General features: G+C 53.3%; 10 protein-coding genes across 10 annotated transcripts; 5 read left to right on the top strand and 5 right to left on the bottom strand.

The window, feature by feature from the left end:
- Positions 1-4: 4 nt before the first annotated feature.
- GCG54_00013299 (Ribonuclease P/MRP protein subunit POP5) lies at positions 5-999 on the bottom strand (the record flags this gene model as incomplete). Its single annotated transcript, XM_045413156.1, has 3 exons — positions 5-354; positions 403-774; positions 948-999. 3 exons carry the CDS (start codon positions 997-999, stop codon positions 5-7), a joined length of 774 nt encoding a protein of 257 aa, XP_045262352.1.
- Positions 974-3,144, top strand: GCG54_00013298 (Gephyrin; the record flags this gene model as incomplete). Its single annotated transcript, XM_045413155.1, has 3 exons — positions 974-1,246; positions 1,298-1,376; positions 1,424-3,144. 3 exons carry the CDS (start codon positions 974-976, stop codon positions 3,142-3,144), a joined length of 2,073 nt encoding a protein of 690 aa, XP_045262351.1.
- Positions 3,145-3,442: 298 nt separating this feature from the next.
- GCG54_00013297 (V-type proton ATPase subunit c'') lies at positions 3,443-4,279 on the bottom strand (the record flags this gene model as incomplete). The annotated part of the gene is made up of 4 exons (XM_045413154.1): positions 3,443-3,551; positions 3,612-3,920; positions 4,002-4,128; positions 4,222-4,279. The coding sequence occupies 4 exons, from the start codon at positions 4,277-4,279 to the stop codon at positions 3,443-3,445; spliced, it is 603 nt and encodes a 200-aa protein (XP_045262350.1).
- A 432-nt stretch (positions 4,280-4,711) lies between these two features.
- GCG54_00013296 (Transcription initiation factor IIA subunit 2) lies at positions 4,712-5,274 on the top strand (the record flags this gene model as incomplete). Its single annotated transcript, XM_045413153.1, has 3 exons — positions 4,712-4,758; positions 4,838-4,985; positions 5,122-5,274. The coding sequence occupies 3 exons, from the start codon at positions 4,712-4,714 to the stop codon at positions 5,272-5,274; spliced, it is 348 nt and encodes a 115-aa protein (XP_045262349.1).
- A 1,502-nt stretch (positions 5,275-6,776) lies between these two features.
- Positions 6,777-7,594, bottom strand: GCG54_00013295 (uncharacterized protein; the record flags this gene model as incomplete). The annotated part of the gene is made up of 4 exons (XM_045413152.1): positions 6,777-6,975; positions 7,095-7,404; positions 7,428-7,473; positions 7,526-7,594. The coding sequence occupies 4 exons, from the start codon at positions 7,592-7,594 to the stop codon at positions 6,777-6,779; spliced, it is 624 nt and encodes a 207-aa protein (XP_045262348.1).
- Positions 7,595-8,405: 811 nt separating this feature from the next.
- On the top strand, positions 8,406-9,276 carry GCG54_00013294 (uncharacterized protein; the record flags this gene model as incomplete). The annotated part of the gene is given in 2 exon segments (XM_045413151.1): positions 8,406-8,571; positions 8,588-9,276. 2 exon segments carry the CDS (start codon positions 8,406-8,408, stop codon positions 9,274-9,276), a joined length of 855 nt encoding a protein of 284 aa, XP_045262347.1.
- Positions 9,277-9,305: 29 nt separating this feature from the next.
- GCG54_00013293 (uncharacterized protein) lies at positions 9,306-10,323 on the top strand (the record flags this gene model as incomplete). Its single annotated transcript, XM_045413150.1, is given in 2 exon segments — positions 9,306-9,993; positions 10,004-10,323. The coding sequence occupies 2 exon segments, from the start codon at positions 9,306-9,308 to the stop codon at positions 10,321-10,323; spliced, it is 1,008 nt and encodes a 335-aa protein (XP_045262346.1).
- A 672-nt stretch (positions 10,324-10,995) lies between these two features.
- On the bottom strand, positions 10,996-11,760 carry GCG54_00013292 (uncharacterized protein; the record flags this gene model as incomplete). The annotated part of the gene is made up of 1 exon (XM_045413149.1): positions 10,996-11,760. The coding sequence occupies one exon, from the start codon at positions 11,758-11,760 to the stop codon at positions 10,996-10,998; it is 765 nt and encodes a 254-aa protein (XP_045262345.1).
- An 814-nt stretch (positions 11,761-12,574) lies between these two features.
- GCG54_00013291 (uncharacterized protein) lies at positions 12,575-13,700 on the top strand (the record flags this gene model as incomplete). Its single annotated transcript, XM_045413148.1, has 4 exons — positions 12,575-12,864; positions 13,121-13,217; positions 13,268-13,303; positions 13,356-13,700. The coding sequence occupies 4 exons, from the start codon at positions 12,575-12,577 to the stop codon at positions 13,698-13,700; spliced, it is 768 nt and encodes a 255-aa protein (XP_045262344.1).
- A 1,229-nt stretch (positions 13,701-14,929) lies between these two features.
- On the bottom strand, positions 14,930-17,464 carry GCG54_00013290 (putative chloride channel protein; the record flags this gene model as incomplete). The annotated part of the gene is made up of 1 exon (XM_045413147.1): positions 14,930-17,464. One exon carries the CDS (start codon positions 17,462-17,464, stop codon positions 14,930-14,932), a length of 2,535 nt encoding a protein of 844 aa, XP_045262343.1.
- Between the last annotated feature and the right edge of the window lie 751 nt (positions 17,465-18,215).

The raw sequence follows: 18,215 nt of genomic DNA, 5'->3' as shown, positions 1-18,215 counted from the left end.
CCCTTCAGCCGTCTTCTTCATCCATTCCCTCTTCATCTGAGACGTCTGATGCGTCAACCATGATGGCGTCGCCGGCTTGTGCCTTGCTTCGAGCGAACATTGGCCCGGTGCCGCTGGCTGCTGCTGCGACGGAGTCTTTGGCGGCGAGTACGAGCTGTCTAGCCTGTTTGATGGCTTCCTCCTCAGCCTTACGGATCGTGCCACTCACTCGGACGACTTTGAACAAGCAGCGTTTTCCATCTCCGTGCTTAAGGGGGACGCGATCCATGAATGTGAGTGCGGCCCACACAAGACGGTAGTGCTCTCTCTTGATTTTGAGGATGAAAGTTGAAGTTGCTTGAGAGAGATATTTGACTAGGCACAATTAGTGGTCATCCGTGACAAAGGTCTTTCTTTACTGACTTGATAGGTTTCCTTCAATGGCGCCAGAGCCGTAATCGCCAAAAAGCGTAGCAACTTCAACTCGGAGCGCCTTCAGCAGTGACTGGGGAGTAAGCTGCCCCGTCGTGGGCTGATGCATGACTACGAAATCCGGAACATTGGACGCCTGTTGCTTTGACGCGTCATGTGGGTAAAGAATGTTGACGAGGATATACCTCTCCTTGATTCGGACCATTTTGCCGTGCCGTTGCGCGCTCTTGAGGAGTGACTGCTTGTCGAAGTCGATGCTGAAAAAGTTCAAGTCGCGGTACGTACTCGCGTCAAAGCTGGAAGTGCAGGGGAGGACATCAAAGAACAGCGGCTCGAAGTGGGGTCCATGCGGGAGGTCGCTGACTAAGGCGGGGGAGCTTCCCTCGAGCTCCGGTCCTGTGGAAGCTCCCGACGTCACCAGGCATGTTGTCAAGCCATTTGATGATTTGGGCAATTATTAGATTTTTCTCGGATTAAAAGGAAATACCGGGATTTTTTCTCTCTACATTGGTGTTCTAGACACCACTATCTGTGACCAGGTCTCAGATCCGCCTCGTTCACCATGGATACCCCTCTCAAAGTGGCCATCTTAATCGTCTCGACGACCGCATCCAAGGACCCCTCGACGGATAAGTCAGAGCTCGTCTTGAAAGATGTTATAGAACAAGAGGGCGGTGGAAAATGGGTGGTCACCGACAGCAAAATTGTCCCGGATCTTGTTCCCCAAATTCAACGCCAGATCATGCTGTGGGCAGATGTCGGGCTTGAAGACGGTGCCAACCTGATTCTCACCACAGGAGGCACAGGATTCGCGGTATCGGATAGCACCCCCGAGGTATTTAATCTAACTCACTCCCCAGAATAACGAAGCTAAAGTACGGTACAGGCTGTTAGTGCCCTCATTCACCGGCCAGCTCCTGGTCTGGTTCATGGAATGATTGCTGCGTCCTTGGCAGTGACCCCATGTAAGTCACTATATCTTAGCAAGGGCTTAAATCACTGATGATTCCAGTTGCCATGATGTCCAGGCCCGTGGCAGGCGTCAGAAACAAGACTGTCATCATCACCCTCCCTGGATCCCCGAAGGGTGCCAAGGAAAACCTTCAGGCCGTCCTCAAGACGCTTCCACATGCCTGTGTGCAAGCCGCCGGAGCTGATTCCAGAATCTTGCATCAAGGTGGTGTCAAGAAGCTCGAGGCAGAAGCCGGAATCGGATCCCAAGATGCAGCAGCGCCAAAGGTCCAAAAAGACCACTCACATTCACACTCACATACCCACGACCACGGCCACAGTCACGGCCATAGCCACGGCAATGATCACAAACACGGCCACTCCCATGGTCATGGACACGGGAGCCTGGTCAGGCATACGAAACCAGGTGACAACCCTCTGTCCAACGATCCAAGTCTCGGCCCATCCCGAAGGTACAGAGAATCACCTTACCCAATGCTTGAGGTTGATGACGCCCTCCGCCTCATTCAAGACTTCACGCCTGAGGCGGAGATCGTCACATCACTCGTCGACGTCAAGATCGTCAACTCAGTCCTAGCAGAGGATGTCACGGCTAGAGAGAACGTACCCGCCTTCCGTGCAAGCATCGTGGATGGCTACGCCGTAGTTGTTCCCAAAGACGGCAATATGAAGGGCGTGTTCCCCGTCACAGCAGTATCCCACGCGGCTCCCGGGGAAGCAAAGACACTGAAAGAGGGCGAGATTGCCAGAATCACCACAGGAGCGCCGCTGCCTCCTGGAGCTAACTCAGTCATTATGGTCGAGGACACCATCCTCAAGTCCAAGACCGCCGATGACAAAGAAGAGAAGGAGGTCGAGATCCTGGCGGAGGGCGTCAAGCCCGGCGAGAACATCCGGGAAATCGGCAGCGACGTCCAGGAAGGCGACCTCATCCTGAAGAAGGGCGAGCAAATCTCCGGCGTCGGCGGCGAGATCGGTCTGCTGGCATCTGTCGGCGTCGCCGAGGCGAAGACCTACAAGCGACCCGTCGTCGGCATCCTCTCCACTGGCGACGAGATCATCGAGCCCGATCGCCCGGGCGGCCTTCGCCTAGGTGAGGTCAGAGACACCAACCGCATCACTCTCATGTCCGCTGCACGGCAGTGGGGCTTCGATGTCGTCGATCTGGGCATCGCACGCGACAAACCGGGATCCCTGGAGGAAAACCTCCGTGAAGGCCTCCGCAGGTCCGACTTGCTCATCACCACAGGCGGTGTCTCGATGGGCGAGCTGGATCTCTTGAAGCCGACCATCGAGCGCTCTCTTGGGGGAACCATTCATTTCGGTCGCGTCGCCATGAAACCCGGTAAGCCCACTACCTTCGCCACAGTTCCGGTCAAGAACAACGCCGGAGAGCGTGTCACCAAGACCATCTTCTCCCTGCCCGGCAACCCTGCCTCGGCACTGGTGACGTTCCACCTCTTCGTCATACCGGCTCTGCACAAGCTCTCCGGTATTGTGCCCACTGGTCTGCCCAAGGTCCCGGTGACGCTTTCTCATGACTTCACTCTGGATAAGCAGCGAGCAGAGTACCATCGGGCTGTTGTAACGGTCGGCAAGGATGGACTTCTATCGGCAAGTAGCACCGGTGGTCAGAGGAGCTCTAAAGTTGGAAGTCTGCGGTCTGCAAATGCCCTGGTCGCCTTGCCGAAGGGAACAGAGCTGAAGAAGGGCACCAAGGTGGAGGCTCTTTTAATGGGCGAAATTCGCGTGGAGTTGTGAGCACATCGCTATGCGTTCATGTGCAGTACACGATAAGATAATGCAGCGACTTGATTTGACTTTCATAATCATCCTCGAAAATACCACGCTCGCGCAGAAATCACTTCGATGAGGAGCTATAATACGTTGGTAGTATACAATACAAGATGTTCCTCGCCCTGCCTTTATGCCATTAACGCCAGCCCAAGTAGCCTTGGTGTAATGCAGTGCTCCACTGTACATCATTCAAGTTCGACGTTCATAATGCCGTCTGTGTTAGTCTCCCCTTGTTTTACTTCCTTGCCGTTTGGAACATCCCTTACTCCGACTTGAATCCGTTCGTCTTGCCAGCCACCAGGAGGCCGACGATGAGACCGAAAAGACCGAGGACGGAGGAGAAAATCTCGACGACGAGGATCTTGACGAAGCTGTGACAGGGCGCATTAGCAAGACTTGATTTCATTTGATGGTGGAAGCTCAAGACGTACAGCGTAGGGTCCGCGGCATCAGCCAGCGCGGCTCCACTACCGTTGATGCCGACAGCGACACCGCAAATCAGGTTGCACATTCCGACGGTGATGCCGGACCAGAAGAGGGCATATCCGGTGTAGTAGCTGTTGGCGTCGTGCAGGGTCTTGCCCTCGGCCGGTTCGAGCTGGGCCGAGAAGACGATGGCCATGATGACGCCGTAGATGGCGACGACTTCGCAGAAGATAATGGAGATCAAGTTCTTGGTTCTAACGCGCGGCGCCTTGACGCCCGCGCCGAGAATGGAGGAACCGGTGATGAAAATACCCCTATGTATCGAAACCTGTTAGACACCGTGACCCCGCCTAGATGCGATGCGATGCTTCGCGAAGGGGTGTTGTTGTTCGTACCATGCCGCGCCGACAACGGAAAGACCAATGCACATGCCGATGCCCATGTCCGCCCATGTGTAAGGTGAGATCGATTCGAGGAATTCGCCAACGTTGAAGGCCTCTCCCGAACCGGTGAAGAGCATGTCTGTTGGGAAAACATTATGTTAGCTTCGCTTGATTGACTGTCGCGGGCCATCGTGTCGAAGGGGCATGCATCATCGGGATCGGGGGTTCGTACAAGCTCCCACCACGGTTAGGGCGCCTCCAATGCCTCCCAGGCCATATGTGAGACTCATCGTGCTCGTTTCGGCGTTTGTGTCGTTCCCCAGGGGTGGTCGTGGATGTTGGATTTGACAGCGGATGTCTGGGGGGTTGCAGCTACGTCGAGCTCTCGAGTCCAAGCAGTAGGTAACTGAGGTAAGGCAAGGTAAGAGCCGACGAACCAGATTCGGTAAGGTCACATGACGCGTCTATTGGACGCCGTTGCTCGATGGGAGTATGCTTAGGTAATACAAGACCCGCAGCTGCAGCAACTGGAAGTTGACAGCAACACTGTGAACCTGGAACAGCAGGCAGCTGCGCCGAGTACCCACTTTCCGAAGTGTTAGTCAGCCGGATCCAAGGATATCCTCAAACAAGGCCACTATAAATACAACCTCGCCTCTTTCACACCCGCAACCACCCAGACCGCCGCCCGCCCCCAGGAGATCAGGAATCAAATCTCCACGATGGCAGCCGCACCTCAATCTTTCTACGAGCTTTACCGCCGTAGCAGGTACATGCGCCATCCATAAGTCTAGTAATACTAGCTGTTCCAATGCTACAAAGACTAACCCGTGTACCTCCTTCCACAGCATCGGCCTTGCGCTGACGGACATGCTCGATGACTTGATCAGTGAAGAGCGCATTCACCCGCAGCTCGCGATGAAGATCCTCGCCAACTTTGATCAGGCAATCACCGAGGCTCTTCAGAAGAGCGTGAAGGCGCGCCTCACCTTCAAGGTACGCACCACCAACGACTTCCTCGGCAGCCTTCCCCATAGACTGCAAACATCCCCAAGCAATATCTATGCCACATACAGAGTGACCGCGCGACTTCTTTGCACCAGACCAAATCACTGACACTCGTACAACACAGGGCTCCCTCAGCACCTACCGTTTCTGCGACGAAGTGTGGACCTTTCTTATTAAGAATGTCCAGTTCAAGCTCGATAGTGGCGGCCAGATGGTGTCTGCGGACAAGGTCAAGATCGTTAGCTGCAACTCGAAGAAGCCGGGAGAAGGCCCTTAAGAGACGACACAATGAGCGCATTTCGAGTGTATACGAACGAAGACGTACGCATTGCTTGGGGAATGGACAGCGCCCAAGGAGGCCTGCATACTACGGCGTTTAGGTATTACATGGTTGATTCTTTTCACTAAACGAGGGATGGCAAACGGAACGGGGGACGAGGGCGTTCACCCAAATTGCGAACATTTGATACCACCCAAGGTTTTGCGCGCACCATCATAGACTTTTGATAAGCTCGGCTTGCCAATAGATTGGATGCCTACACTATGATATTCGTACTATGTTCTTCGGGTTGGTTGTGTTATCCTCGTTATAAATTACATTGATTCCTTACAATCTTCCCAATGGCTAAGGGAGACCATCAAGTCTTTTTGCGCCGAGTGCAGTCGAAATGTTATCGAAGTGTCTGGACAGGTGAACTCGTTCCACTGTAGCTTATAGTTACCACAAAAAGTGAATTGATACGACGAAGATTGGAAGATCGGGGACAAAAATGCAATGAATGAGTTACGCTACGGCGCCATACGTCATCCCCGTACCCACAACTCAATTGGTACAACTTCTGCCGAAGTTTAGGATTGCTACCATTCTGCAATCTTGATCCTCCAACTGTCAATTCCTAAGTACTAAGGCAAGATCGCATCAAGATCACACATCAGAGTCGCATGCCAGCTTCCTTTCTCCCTGACGAACAATGCTGCGTCTCCAGCCATCTGAAAGAGGGGAGGCCGATGCCGGGTACCTGCAGAGCCGGGGCTAGCCACAACTGCCCCATCCGCCGGAAACAGGAAAGGCGTCCGAGTTGTTGCATGGTTATCATGCAATGAGTGGGAACTGAGGTGCACCAAAGGCACCACCAAAAGAAAATGCCCTGATTGTTACACAGCGCTAAGGGTCTCTGTTTCAACTGTCTGGGGTTTTATTCCATCACCACCAACGTCTTGACATCTCTGCACATCTTAACGGATAAAATCTTTGGCACTTGTCGTTGGATCCAACTTATTTATTAAGGCGCGGTTTACTTTCGACCAATATCTTCAGATTTACTAGCGGTTAACTTTCAGACAGGTCTCGTTTCAACAATGCTTGAAGTCTGGCTCTGCTGGTGTGAACCTAGCTAGGACGGATGGTAGTGACGACGACGATGATAACGACGACAACGACGACGATAGAAGCGACGATAATAGAATTAACGACGGTAAGGTAGAGTATAGGCATAGGAAAAGTAATCAGTATAGCATATGAAAAACAGGCCGTCTCTTAAATAATGTTATTATTACTGTCGTCCCTACCGTCCCTATCACCCCAGTCTTCTCTATCCCTCTCCCTCTCCCTATCTCTATCGTCGTCGTTGTCTATGTCCACTATCCACCCGGATAGCAAAACTCCTGCTAACATACCCAGAGTTATACAATCGGTCCAGCTAGACAGGCCAGCCTGGTGCGTTGCGCGGATGACCCGTTGCCCTAGTCATCTGCAACGACCATGGTTGGGATTGTGCTTTAAGCAGAGTCCCTCACTTCTGTCGTCGTTGATGACAAAACTTTATCAGTCGCCTCCTCGTTCTGTACTATGCCGGTCAAGGTACGACTAGATGATTCTGAAGCAGAAGACTTAACGTATGGCGCTATTGACGTCGTCTGTAGGCGGCCACTTGTCTTAGCTGATGAGAGAGTCGTGACGTGGTATGTTGCTTTGTTTCTGAGCGTTGAGTTTGTAGGCACCTCGAACGACTTGGCCTACAGGACGGGAGGCCTTTCGAGAACACCAGTTTAGCAAGGTGAAAGCGAAAGGCTCTGCATTATTAAGGTACTACTCACCCTATGCAAATGAAGCCAGAGATAGCTGTGTTGAAGCCATTCCACTGGATGTACAGCCTCGCATTCCACTCGGACAGGTTGTCTATGCTGACGCCATACCCAACTTTGACATAGTCACACGAATCATCCGGCGTTACCAGATGCAGCTTACACTGAGCCGGCAAGCACAAGTTCTGACCCACCTTGATTCCGCCGCACCTGTCGTCGAGGTGGTCGTGGGCCTCCAAGAGTTCTCTGCTCGGAACGCTCTGCACCTCTGCGATGCTATCGCAAGTGTCGCCCTCCTGGACGTGATAGGTCGCGGCGCATTCTTAGGACATGCGCTGCGCAGACCAGCTTTGTGCCACCGCAGTTGGTGACATAACTTCAAAAGAGGTGGCTGCTGGGCTGAGGACGTATGTTGAGGGGCTGGTATAAGACTAGCTGGTTACGCCGCAGCTGGATACAAGTGACTCAAACCGAGCAGCTAACGGTACAGGTCGCTTCGTTCCCGTCCGCATGAAGGACGTTGACTTTAGGAGATATACGCAGAATCATAAGCATATAGGAGTAAGCATAGATAGGCCATCTAGACGTATCCAGACTTGATGTGACTATTCAGTCAATGAGAGCAATTCAAAGTAGTATGTAGTGCCTCAAAGCAGCGCTAAGTAAGTCTGAACGACTCACAAGAAGTTGCCTGGGGTGGGAGTTAGTGGGCTAGGGCGGATGGCAACCAAGCCAGGCCCACTACACAAACGAATGTCTTCAACATTGCTCTCGATGGTGGCAGGGCAATTTATTGTTCAGCTGCGATTACCTCACTCAACTTCCCACATTGGACGGCTTCTTTAATATAATGAAACGACGCCTGGGGTAAGCATAGAGTGAGTATGGTGAGTACGTGTGTGATCTATACAAGCTGACTGAGTACGTTCCCATGAGAATTAAGAGGGCGAATGCTGCTGAATTTTAAGCTACACAAAGCGATACACGAGGTCGGACAACTACCAAATGAATTAAGTTACAAACCTAATGTGCATTCCAGCTGCTCTGAAATGGGAATTATTCAGACAGCTAAGATCTAGGCAAGAACGAGTTGCAGCCTCCTTTTATCAGTACCACCACAGTAGACTGGCTAGGTTTTCAACTTAAGATGAACGACCTATCCCGGCTACGTCCTTGAATATTTACACTATTAGCATCAATTTTATTGAACTTGCATGTAATAAGCACTCAATAGTAAATCTTCTATCTATATAACTGATTGTGAGAGTTTACCAAGTACATATATGGCATACATTATAATCTTATACCTAACATATCGTAATAATGAACTCACCTTTAGACATCACAACAGATGATACCGAGCACGATGCGTCTACGCGCTTGATGAGCAGTTGCTCTATAAGAGATAAAGGAGCACCAGTGGCAAGACAGGTTCTCAGAAAGCCAGGTTCTTTCGGTAGCATTCATCAGCTTCTGCTGGATGTGTGTAGTATTAACACCCCCAGCTGGTTGTTTCATCATCTATGCAATCATCGTTCTTGTCAACAGTGGGCTACCTCTGAACCAAGGCCCTATTCCTGCTCTACAAACAGCAGCGAAATACAGCCCTACGGTGTTCCCGATTACATTTGCTGATGTAGCTGCCGGTCTGCTAAAAGCAGCGGCCGTTTGGAAGCTAGAGCAAGGGATATCCGTGCTCAGCCTAGAATACCTACTGAGCTGTCGAACGGTTTTCAGCCCAATTACCGCACCTCTCTCCCTTCGATCAGCGACAATGTTGACTCCGGCATTGCTCTTTTTATGGGCTCTTTCCCCCTTAGGTGGTCAGGCCGCGTTACGTGTAATGGAGGCTGGTCTCTCTACGGCTGTAGAGTCCTGGCCATATCAGCTACTTAATTTCACATCGGAATTCCCACACGGTGGGGAAAGCTCCTCTGTCGGCTTTGAGGTGATCTCCCGGATTCAGAACGCGTTCGTCACCGCCCTCTCAAGCCCTGGCGGTGTCAAATCGGCAGCTCAAGACTTATTCGGTAACATCAAAGTGCCAATGGTAGAGTACTGCCAGGCCGGGGACCAGACTCCGGAAGTTGACGTTCGATACGACGTTGATTTGACATCAGACATACTTCCTGTATGGTCGTCAATAGCAGGCATTCCCGTTGCCGCCCATTCGAATTCGAAACATCCTACATGAGCGCCAACTATTCCCTAGAAGGAATCCTAATGAAACAGAGCCCCTGGATGAGCTTGATTGCAAATGAAAGCGGAACAAGCTGGAACAATGACAGAAATCTCCTCAAATCACCGGGGCTTAATTTTGCGACAATGCACTTAACTGGAAGTCTTTTACGATTGAAGGTTGCAGCATGGGGTCGCATTAGACTCATCAATGCGACATGCTTCAATACACAGATCTATGTTGGGGTTGACGTTCGTTGCCATGGCCCTCAGTGCGCCGCCGTTCGGGTGCGACGAATTCCCAAGTCAACAAACGACACTGCACGCACTGTCCTACACAGGATTAGAGGTGGTCCAGCCAATGTGTTCGTCGCGTACATGAGCACTTTCGTCCGCGCCGGTCTATCACTCTACGATCTCGCAGAAGACCGTCAAGTCAAACCTTACGCCTCAGCGATCGAGACATACTTCATCGAACCAGATACACCCTACGCGCCGATCGGGATCCGTTCAGGGAACGGGACTGACGTCTATCCGATAGGTGAGGTGGCGTACTCTCAAAGACTCTCGCAACTCCTCAACACATTTTGGCTTGCGTCAGTTGCATTGCATAATATTACCGGTACCTTCAATTTCCGTGCCGAGAACTATACACGTCCAACTCTAGAGCCACAGATTCTAATGAGTATCCAAAATGGTACCGGGATGAGAGTTCCTGACCACGGTGATAAGGGTGAATCGAGACTGGCTGTTCACTCTGTTTCTCGCTTTTGCGGGCATGCTCCTCTCAGGTATCGCCACCATACTTTTTAACTATTTGAGACGGGGACCTGATATCTTGGACTATTCTGCCTTCTCTTCAAGAGACAGCCCATACGTTAATGTTGCCTCAAGTCAGCTCGGGTCGGTGGAAGATGTTAATGAGCAGGTTAGGAAAAACAGACATGTGCTTGCGTGCGTTGGAGACGTCAATCTGACTGGCGATATGGGTCATCTGGGCTTTGCAACGTTGGACAAAGCCATCCCAGTGGGCGCTCAGAAGGCTGAGCGAGTTTACGATTGAGGCTGGCGTTGGGGCTTACGGCCTAGAATCAACCATTTAGCTTCCAACAATGACGAGGTCTGAAGGTAATCTGCGTGCGCGAGCGCTGGCGAGGAACTGCCACGCGGCTTATACTGATTGCATATGCGAATCTGTACATGAAAATCTCGCGTGCGTGTGAAACCGGAATCCATCAACAACCCATAGTTTGTAGGTGGCGAGCCAGGAACCGGCTTGGCCTGGATGGCATGGTGCCTGCGTCTGTCAGCATGAAGTTTCTGCCTTGCAAGTACTTCTGCACGTTTATATGTGCCTGCCGCACCTCAACGGCTACTGCCTAGTCGCCTGGCTAAGGTAGGCCGCTCAGCCACCTGTGAAGGTGACCATTTCAGCACAAGCGCTACTTATATCACTCGGGCAGATGGGGATAAAAAGGGCGATCAGGGGAATAGGAATGATGGCATGATGAGAAGGACCAAGGACGATGATAAGGACGACGACAAGGGCGACGACAAGAATAATGGGAAGAACAATGAAGTACTCAACCCATAGTAAGGCTACCTACCTAGTTGCTTTACTGAGTGCGTGCCATTTTTTGTCTTGTATCCATGCATAAGGTAATATGAAAAGTCTGACTGGATCATACCTATATGCAGACATCTGCTTCCCTTACGCCCGCCTTCGCATAGCTCCTTAACTAGGCATCGAGATTTTACCCAGAGGGCCAATGGCAGGGGGTCTCAGGTAGTCTTGCCAGTCGTCCAATTCTACCGCATGCAGATCGTTGTATGTTCCCGCTATAAAGAATGCGTTCATGTACTTCCATCCAACATACTTGCGGTCGCAGCCGTCAATCAACGGGTAGCCGCCGTCGTTCATAGTAACGTTGCCATGGGTCCGATCCGGAGTCCACGCGCGATCAAGCACGACAATGACCATGGCGGGTAAAAGAGATCTGAGAAGCGGGTGGCCAGGGTCAGCTTCCTGAAATTGGATGACAGTCTCGAGACAGGCCTTGTCGACAAATAGGCAGAATCGGAAGCGGGGAAGTTTTGTGACGTTGGGTCGTGGAAAAGCACCAGACGGTGGCTCGACGAGACCCTGTTCAGAGACCCAGCCATCAAAATGACGCCTGACGTCGGACTTTGACGCGTTGTCCAGGTTGGTGCGGTCTTCTATCACGACCCAATCGAGATGCTTTTCCAACAGTTCGGCTCTGCGGCCCTTGACGAGCTCTTCATGGCAGAACTGCTTCAGCTGCGTGAGATATCGATTCCAGAGGTCGTCATCATCGTACGTGCAGCGATAGACCACGAATCCCCATGTGTGATATCCAGTTTTGATCATGTAGCGACCGATGTTGGAAAAGACATCCCGGTGGTTGATGGCACGCTCATTCGACAGCTCCTCCAGCGTACGAGCATCGAAATTGAAATTGCCGGGACCTGAGGATGACATTGTGTGGTTGAAACCCGTGCTTTTTGAAGAATTCCGGAATGAAGAAACTCGACAAAACGGGCGGCATAAATCTGAAAGGAAGGTGTTTCTTGTACTTCGCCGTAAGTCCCCAAGGAGGCCATAAGAGACGAGAGTCGAGGAACGGTGTTGGTTAAATAAGAGTGGTGTAAGAGGTACGTACCCTACCGTGGTGACAAGGGTATTTTCTACCCGGCTGTTGGCATAAATCGGACCAGAGACGCAGTTGCCATTTCCTCGCAGCAGAAGCGAGAGCAGGGCGAGTAGTAGCATGGTCTAAAGCAAGCTGGCGGTTAGCAATCTTGTCATCACAAATACTTGAAGTCATTCACAAGCATGGATCATTTGGGCGTGGACGTCTATGCTGACTAACGACAAACACACGTTTTCTCTTCAACGGGGATTCCCCTAGTCCGGAAGCTGGAGACCACCAGAAGCAAGATCTCACCCCTATCTGCCACCACCACCGCCACTCACTGAGACACGCCGCGCCGCCTGTCACAGACTTCCCAAGCGCCCGCCCGCCGCCAGCTCTGTCCATCCCATCCCCATCTTCCCGTCCGACTCTCTCACACGGCTCACTCGTCCTCGTTCACACGGTACCTCAGCTAGCGCATCTGCAGCTCCGCAACACTGACCGCAGCACGGCCCGGCGCTCTGCTGTCCTTGCCTTACCTCATCCTCCTCCCACACACGGCATCGCCAAGCGCACCACCACCACCACGGCCACCACCCCAGCAACATCAGCAGGGGTCATCACCACCCAAACTTCCCTCCTTCCTTTCCTCTCCACATAATGCTCCGCCAAAGACAACCCGCCGCAGCATCCGCCGACCCCGACCGCGCTCAAAAGGACCAGATACCCACCATGGCCGCCGCGAAGACGACGTCCCTGGACAACGAGCGCCGCCCGCTGCTCCCGCGCCACGAGGACGACGAGCACAGCCAGCCGCCGACCGACGCAGAAGACGACGACAACGACCAAGCCGACGTGAGCAAGATGGCCTGGGCCCGGCGGAACCAGTGGATCGTGCTCGCCGTTGCGAGCGGTGCCTGCGCGGCCTTCAACGGCGTCTTTGCGAAGCTGTGAGTTGGTCACCTTGTGATTTGCGCAACCCCCGCGGCTCAATCGGCGATGCCATGCCAAGAATTTACGACGTTCATTGTCATCCACGGGTTTTCAACGATAATTCGTTGTGATCTCAAAATTTCTTCATCAAAATTTGTGTTTACTTGTTTTCTCAATTTTTCGTCATGTCTGCATTGTTTCAACTAGCGTTTGAGCGTTTCAAAGAAGAGGAACAAGCCTCTTTGTTGAATGTCTCACTCACAATCAAACTAGGACCACAACGGAACTCACAACGACAATTTCGCAAGCCATCTCCAACTTCCTCCACCTCTCGGATATCGAAGGTGCATTTGAGGTTGCCCTGCGAGCCGTACGACTGATCCCTCAATCCATCTCATCGCACTTACTGATTCGTCTCAGGTATTCTTCGGCCTCAACCTCGTCTTCAATGGCATCGTAAGTCTCTCAACCCTCTCCAGCACGTAAGCAAGGGCCTAACCCGTCGCAGATGTGGACTCTCTTCACAAAGGCCCTCGCCAAGGGCAGCTCCACCACTCAGGTGTCCATCATGAACACCTCGTCAAACTTCGTCATCACCGCCCTACTCGGCCTCGCCATCTTCTCTGAGTCCCTGCCGCCGCTCTGGTGGCTCGGCGCGGCCCTCCTGGTCGCCGGAAACGTCATCATCGGCCGCAAGGACGAGACTGCCGCGGACAAGTCCGCCGACTACGCGCCTTTGCCCCAGCAGCCCGGCCTTGCCCCGGCAGACGGCGCCGAGGAGGATAAAGATGAGTCCGAGGACGAGGACATAGTTGATCTGGGAGACCTTTCGGCTCATGAATATCGCGCTTGACGGCCGTGTAAAGGCATAGAAGGGAGAGAGGTGCATTTGGAAAGTGTTCATGTTGGATGATATGTACAAGAAAACATCATATAGACGATACCCTTGAATATACAGGGCGATGCAAGGCAGCATCCCGTAAGATGTAACTTCAGGACTGGTCGTTTGTCAGGCTAGGGTAAAGTAGCACCGGTGAAAACACAGGGCAGCTAACGTCACCCTGCTCAAGCCTAAGCCTATGATGTCGCTGTGAGAGCGGATAGTACTCAGCCAATTTCACAACACGCAAGAGCAGGAAGGGACGGCCCATACCCGAACGAACATATCTTAAGTCAGTGAGGTGGCGTGTTCGAATTGTGCTTGGGCAGAAGAGGTAACTGAACCAGAAGTTATCTTACTCAACCAAAAAGGGGAAGTAGATATCTTGCCTCCCTTCCCCGTAGTGTATGGTGATACTAAACTGGGTCACCAGAATAACGCTGCAACCGCTTGATCGGAAAAGAGAGGGCAGCATACTCTTGAAAAATCCCTAAGGTATGGGTGGATGGATGTGTGCTGCAAATATCAAAAGAGAACCAGATCAAGACAAAAAAGAAAACCAAAAAGGGTCCAAAAGTTCAGATCGAACCCAGGGCCCTGGGTTTCGATCCTATGAAAATCCGAGGATTTTGCACTCCGAGTTTAACGTGTTCAGCCATGCACGCCCCAGAGGCACTGCGTGCTAGTTGTCTCTGGGGAACCGAAAGTGAGGGCGGCTCCGTCGTCTATAACCCTTTGCCTCGTGGGCGAGCCAGGCAGGTATCATGGACGGGCATGAGGTAGGTAGCAAAGGTGGGTGTGCTCCTTCCGTGTTCGCTGCTGGATGGGTCCTCAAGGTGACGGGGGGTACCTAGGTAGACACCTTCCTTCCTTCCTTCTACCACGACATTAGCAGTACGAACTCACACAAGTGACATCCACACCCTACTTCTCAGACACTGGAGCATGTCTTGTCCTCTCCTAGTTGAGACTGCAATGCCATCACCACAGAGGCTGCGAACAATGGAGCTGCGAACCATAGGGATCAAATCCCAAGACGTCCCACACAAGACACGGCGCTCAAACAAGAATACACATGACATTCGCAGCCGCCTGCCGCAATCTATCTATTCGTCTTAAGCCCAAGCCGACCTTGTAAATGCCCATAACGCCATCCGTACATATTTCCCCATGACCCGTCAACATCGTACATAACCACAAAATCACCGGTTCTCAAGCTCCAACGCGCCGTCATCAGCATCGTCTTCATCCCCGTCGAGAATCTGCGCCCCGGGCGGCCGGGCCCCGGGTGACCTCCGCTCGTCAAACGACGACAACCTCACCCTGCCTCCCGAGGCCAGCGCCACCTTATCAGACACCCATCCGGCAGCGCGGCGCATCGCGCTCCACAGCTTCTCCTGGCTCTCGGCGAGCGCCGAATCGTCGCGCGGGTTTTCGGCGTGCTCGGCCATGAACTGGTACTTGAGGCAGTCCTTGACCGTCACGAGACCCGACAGGCGGCCGTGGTACTCGATGAGCACGACGCGCGGGCCGATCTTGCGGAAGAGCTCCATCACCGTCTCGAGCGGGAGGCGGGGGTGCGCCGTCACGGGCGTGGTGTCGATGTAGCGGCTGAAGTCGACGGACGAGGTGGACATGTAGCTGGGAAAGACGGCGACGGTTGGGGTGACCGGGGTCATTGACGCTGGAGGTGGCGAGAAGCTGCACATTGCGTCTTGGCTGATGGATCTCTCACGTCTAATACGATCGATAGCGTAGCGCAGCTCGGTGCGGCCAATGTAGCCGACCAGAATCTTGGAGGTTTCATCCTCGACGATCGGGAAGCCTTGATATTTATCGTCTTTCAGCAGGCGTTCGAGCTGTGCGAACGACATGCCATTGACCGGTAGAAACGTCACTTCAGTGCGCATGACCTCCGATACGGGGACGCCAAAGTTGTGCTCTTCCTTGTTGTCTAGGAAGGGGAAACCGCTGAACCAGATCATCCTGTCGGCGATGCCGCCTTTGCCGAAGAGCTCGCTGACGATCTTTGTCACGCCGACGACGATCATGGTCGGGAGAATGTAGGTCAGGGCTCCCGTGAGCTCGAACATGATGACCACGACGGACACGTATATGTGCATGATGCCACTGAGCGCTGCAGCTGCGCCGAGGAAAGCGTACGTGCCAGGGGTAATGCAAGGCTCGTCTGGCTTGCAAGCTGCGAAGAAGGCGCTCGTGGGGTTCGCTTCATGGATCGCCTGGACAATGATGCCCACTGTGCGTCCAAATGAAGCGCCGACAGCCATCGACGGAACGAAAATTCCAGCAGGCACTTTGCAGCCGTATGAAATGATGACGAGGAGAACTCTCAGAATCGTCGCCAGAGCCAGCGACAGGATGTTGGAAAGCTTTTTGTCCGGCTCGCATAGACCATGGTAGTCTTCGGCGCCCTCGCACTCCAGGAACAAGATCTCCATACTTTCCGTCATGTCAATCCTGAGGAAGACGTTAGGGTAGCAAATAATTGCTGTCGCGGCGGCTAAAATCGTCGCCTCGGCGATGGCGTACTTGGTAAGGTACTTCTTCCTGAAAGCCTGAGCCCGCAGATTCCACTTGATGACAAAAGCACCGTAGAGACCACCAAATATTCCCAAAATAATGTAGAAAACCACTTCAAAAAAGTGCCAAGAGCGGTCATAATGAACCTGGAACATGACAAGCTGTCCCGTCCTGAAGGGGTTCATGGCCGCAAGAACAGCTGTCGCTACCAAGGCACAAAAGTAACTGCGCCAGAGCGTCTTCAATGGAAAGTAGCTCGACATCTCCTCCAGAGAGAAAAGCACTCCACCAATGGGACTGCCGAAAGCGACGGCGACACCCGCCGCGGCGCAAGCACTCAGGATCTCCCGGGTCTTGGCGGCGTTGCGGCGGTACTTGTCAAACAACCGCGAGATGACGTTTCCGGTGCACACGGCGTAGTGCACGCTGGGCCCTTCCTTTCCAACTGACAGCCCAGACGCAATGGCCAGGGGCAGACAGACGGACTTAATCAGCAGGGTCCAGAACCCCAGGAACCCCTTCATGACGAAGCCTGCGATAATGCACTTGATCTCCGATATGCCTGAGCCCGCCGCATACGGAGCAAACGACTTTACGAGTGTCGCCGACGTGAACGCAAAAGCCGTGCCGAAGATGATGTAAAGAAGGTAGTTGACGGGGCCGAAGCCCGTCCACTTGTGCCACTCGGCGCAACCGTTGTCCTCGCCCCAGCAGCAGAAGTTCTCATTCAGGTAGAAGGCCGTCGTGCAGTAGCCCATCTTGATGTCCGAGAGCCACTCGGTGATGATGTTGAGGAAGGCAGCATTGAGGCCGATCGTGATGCCTATCAGGGTAACCACGAGCCAGCCCTGCGCAGCGTCGTAGCTCTCGCGCAGCCGGTACCTCCACCCAGCCTGGCCGGTATCGAGCATGCCCGCGCGTCGGCGGCGTCGCATTTTCCTCCTCGCCTGCTCTCGGGCGGCGTCCTGGACCCAATCTATGGTGGTGAAGTCCTCGTAACGCTTGATCTCGGCGATCTCCTCCTCGATCTGCTGCTGCTGCTGCCGCGGGCCGGGGGCGGCCTCGCCTGCCTCGTTCTGCTCTTCGTCATCGTCGCTCTGCTCCGCGTTCGACACGGCAAACGAGAGCCTCGATGTGATGGAAGGGCGCGGGAGCCGGTGCGGGCTGTGGGAGAAGGATGTGGTTCGTGAAGTCATTGTCGGCTGGGCGGCGGCGGCGGCGCACTGCTCATGTTCGCGACAGCGAGGCAAATTGGGCGCAAGGTGGTGCTTCTTCGCGGGCGACCTATGCCCTCGTTCCAACGTCGCCGGTGGGTTTGCTTCGTCGCTTCGGTGATAATTTGACAGGGAAGGGGGTTTGGTGCAGGTAGTCTGCGATCGGTAGTCTGTCCTGAGCTTGCTGATCTCTGGGGAATCCCCAATGCAGGTTGCGGGCGATGCTGCTGGTGGTTGCGCTGGAACCGGCGCCGGGGATGGGGGGGTTCCAATGATGGTACACTGGGGTCGACTGGGTCGACTGGGTCCCCCCTGCAATTGGTGCTTAAGCTTTGCGGCTTGGCTGCGGGCAGCGGTTCAAACCAGCGCGTTGTCAGTGGTCGCGTCTCACTGGCCTTTTTTTGGCGCGACTCTATCAAAAGTGAGCCTCTCCTTGACGACCACCTTGGCGAAGACATCTCACTCAACGACGAACTCGGCGATTCTACCACGACGGCTACCTCAAACACAGAGAAATCAGACACTCGAGAGTACAATCTCATCATTGATTGACTGCAGAAGAGATCTCGAGCCCGATCAGGCCCCTTTTGCCTCGCCATCCTCGGCAGGCATAGACACTGAGTCTTGAAGAGGTTGGTGAAACCCTTTTAATTCCTCCCCTGACGGCCTCTGCGGCTCTGGAAACATCAATATTGAGGCAATATCCTCACGAGCAACTTTTTGGGGGTCTTTT

This window comes from Colletotrichum gloeosporioides (assembly GCF_011800055.1).
Source record: "Colletotrichum gloeosporioides strain Lc1 chromosome Unknown consensus_55, whole genome shotgun sequence".
NCBI lineage: Eukaryota > Fungi > Ascomycota > Sordariomycetes > Glomerellales > Glomerellaceae > Colletotrichum > Colletotrichum gloeosporioides.
This window is presented reverse-complemented; position numbering and strand designations above follow the sequence as displayed.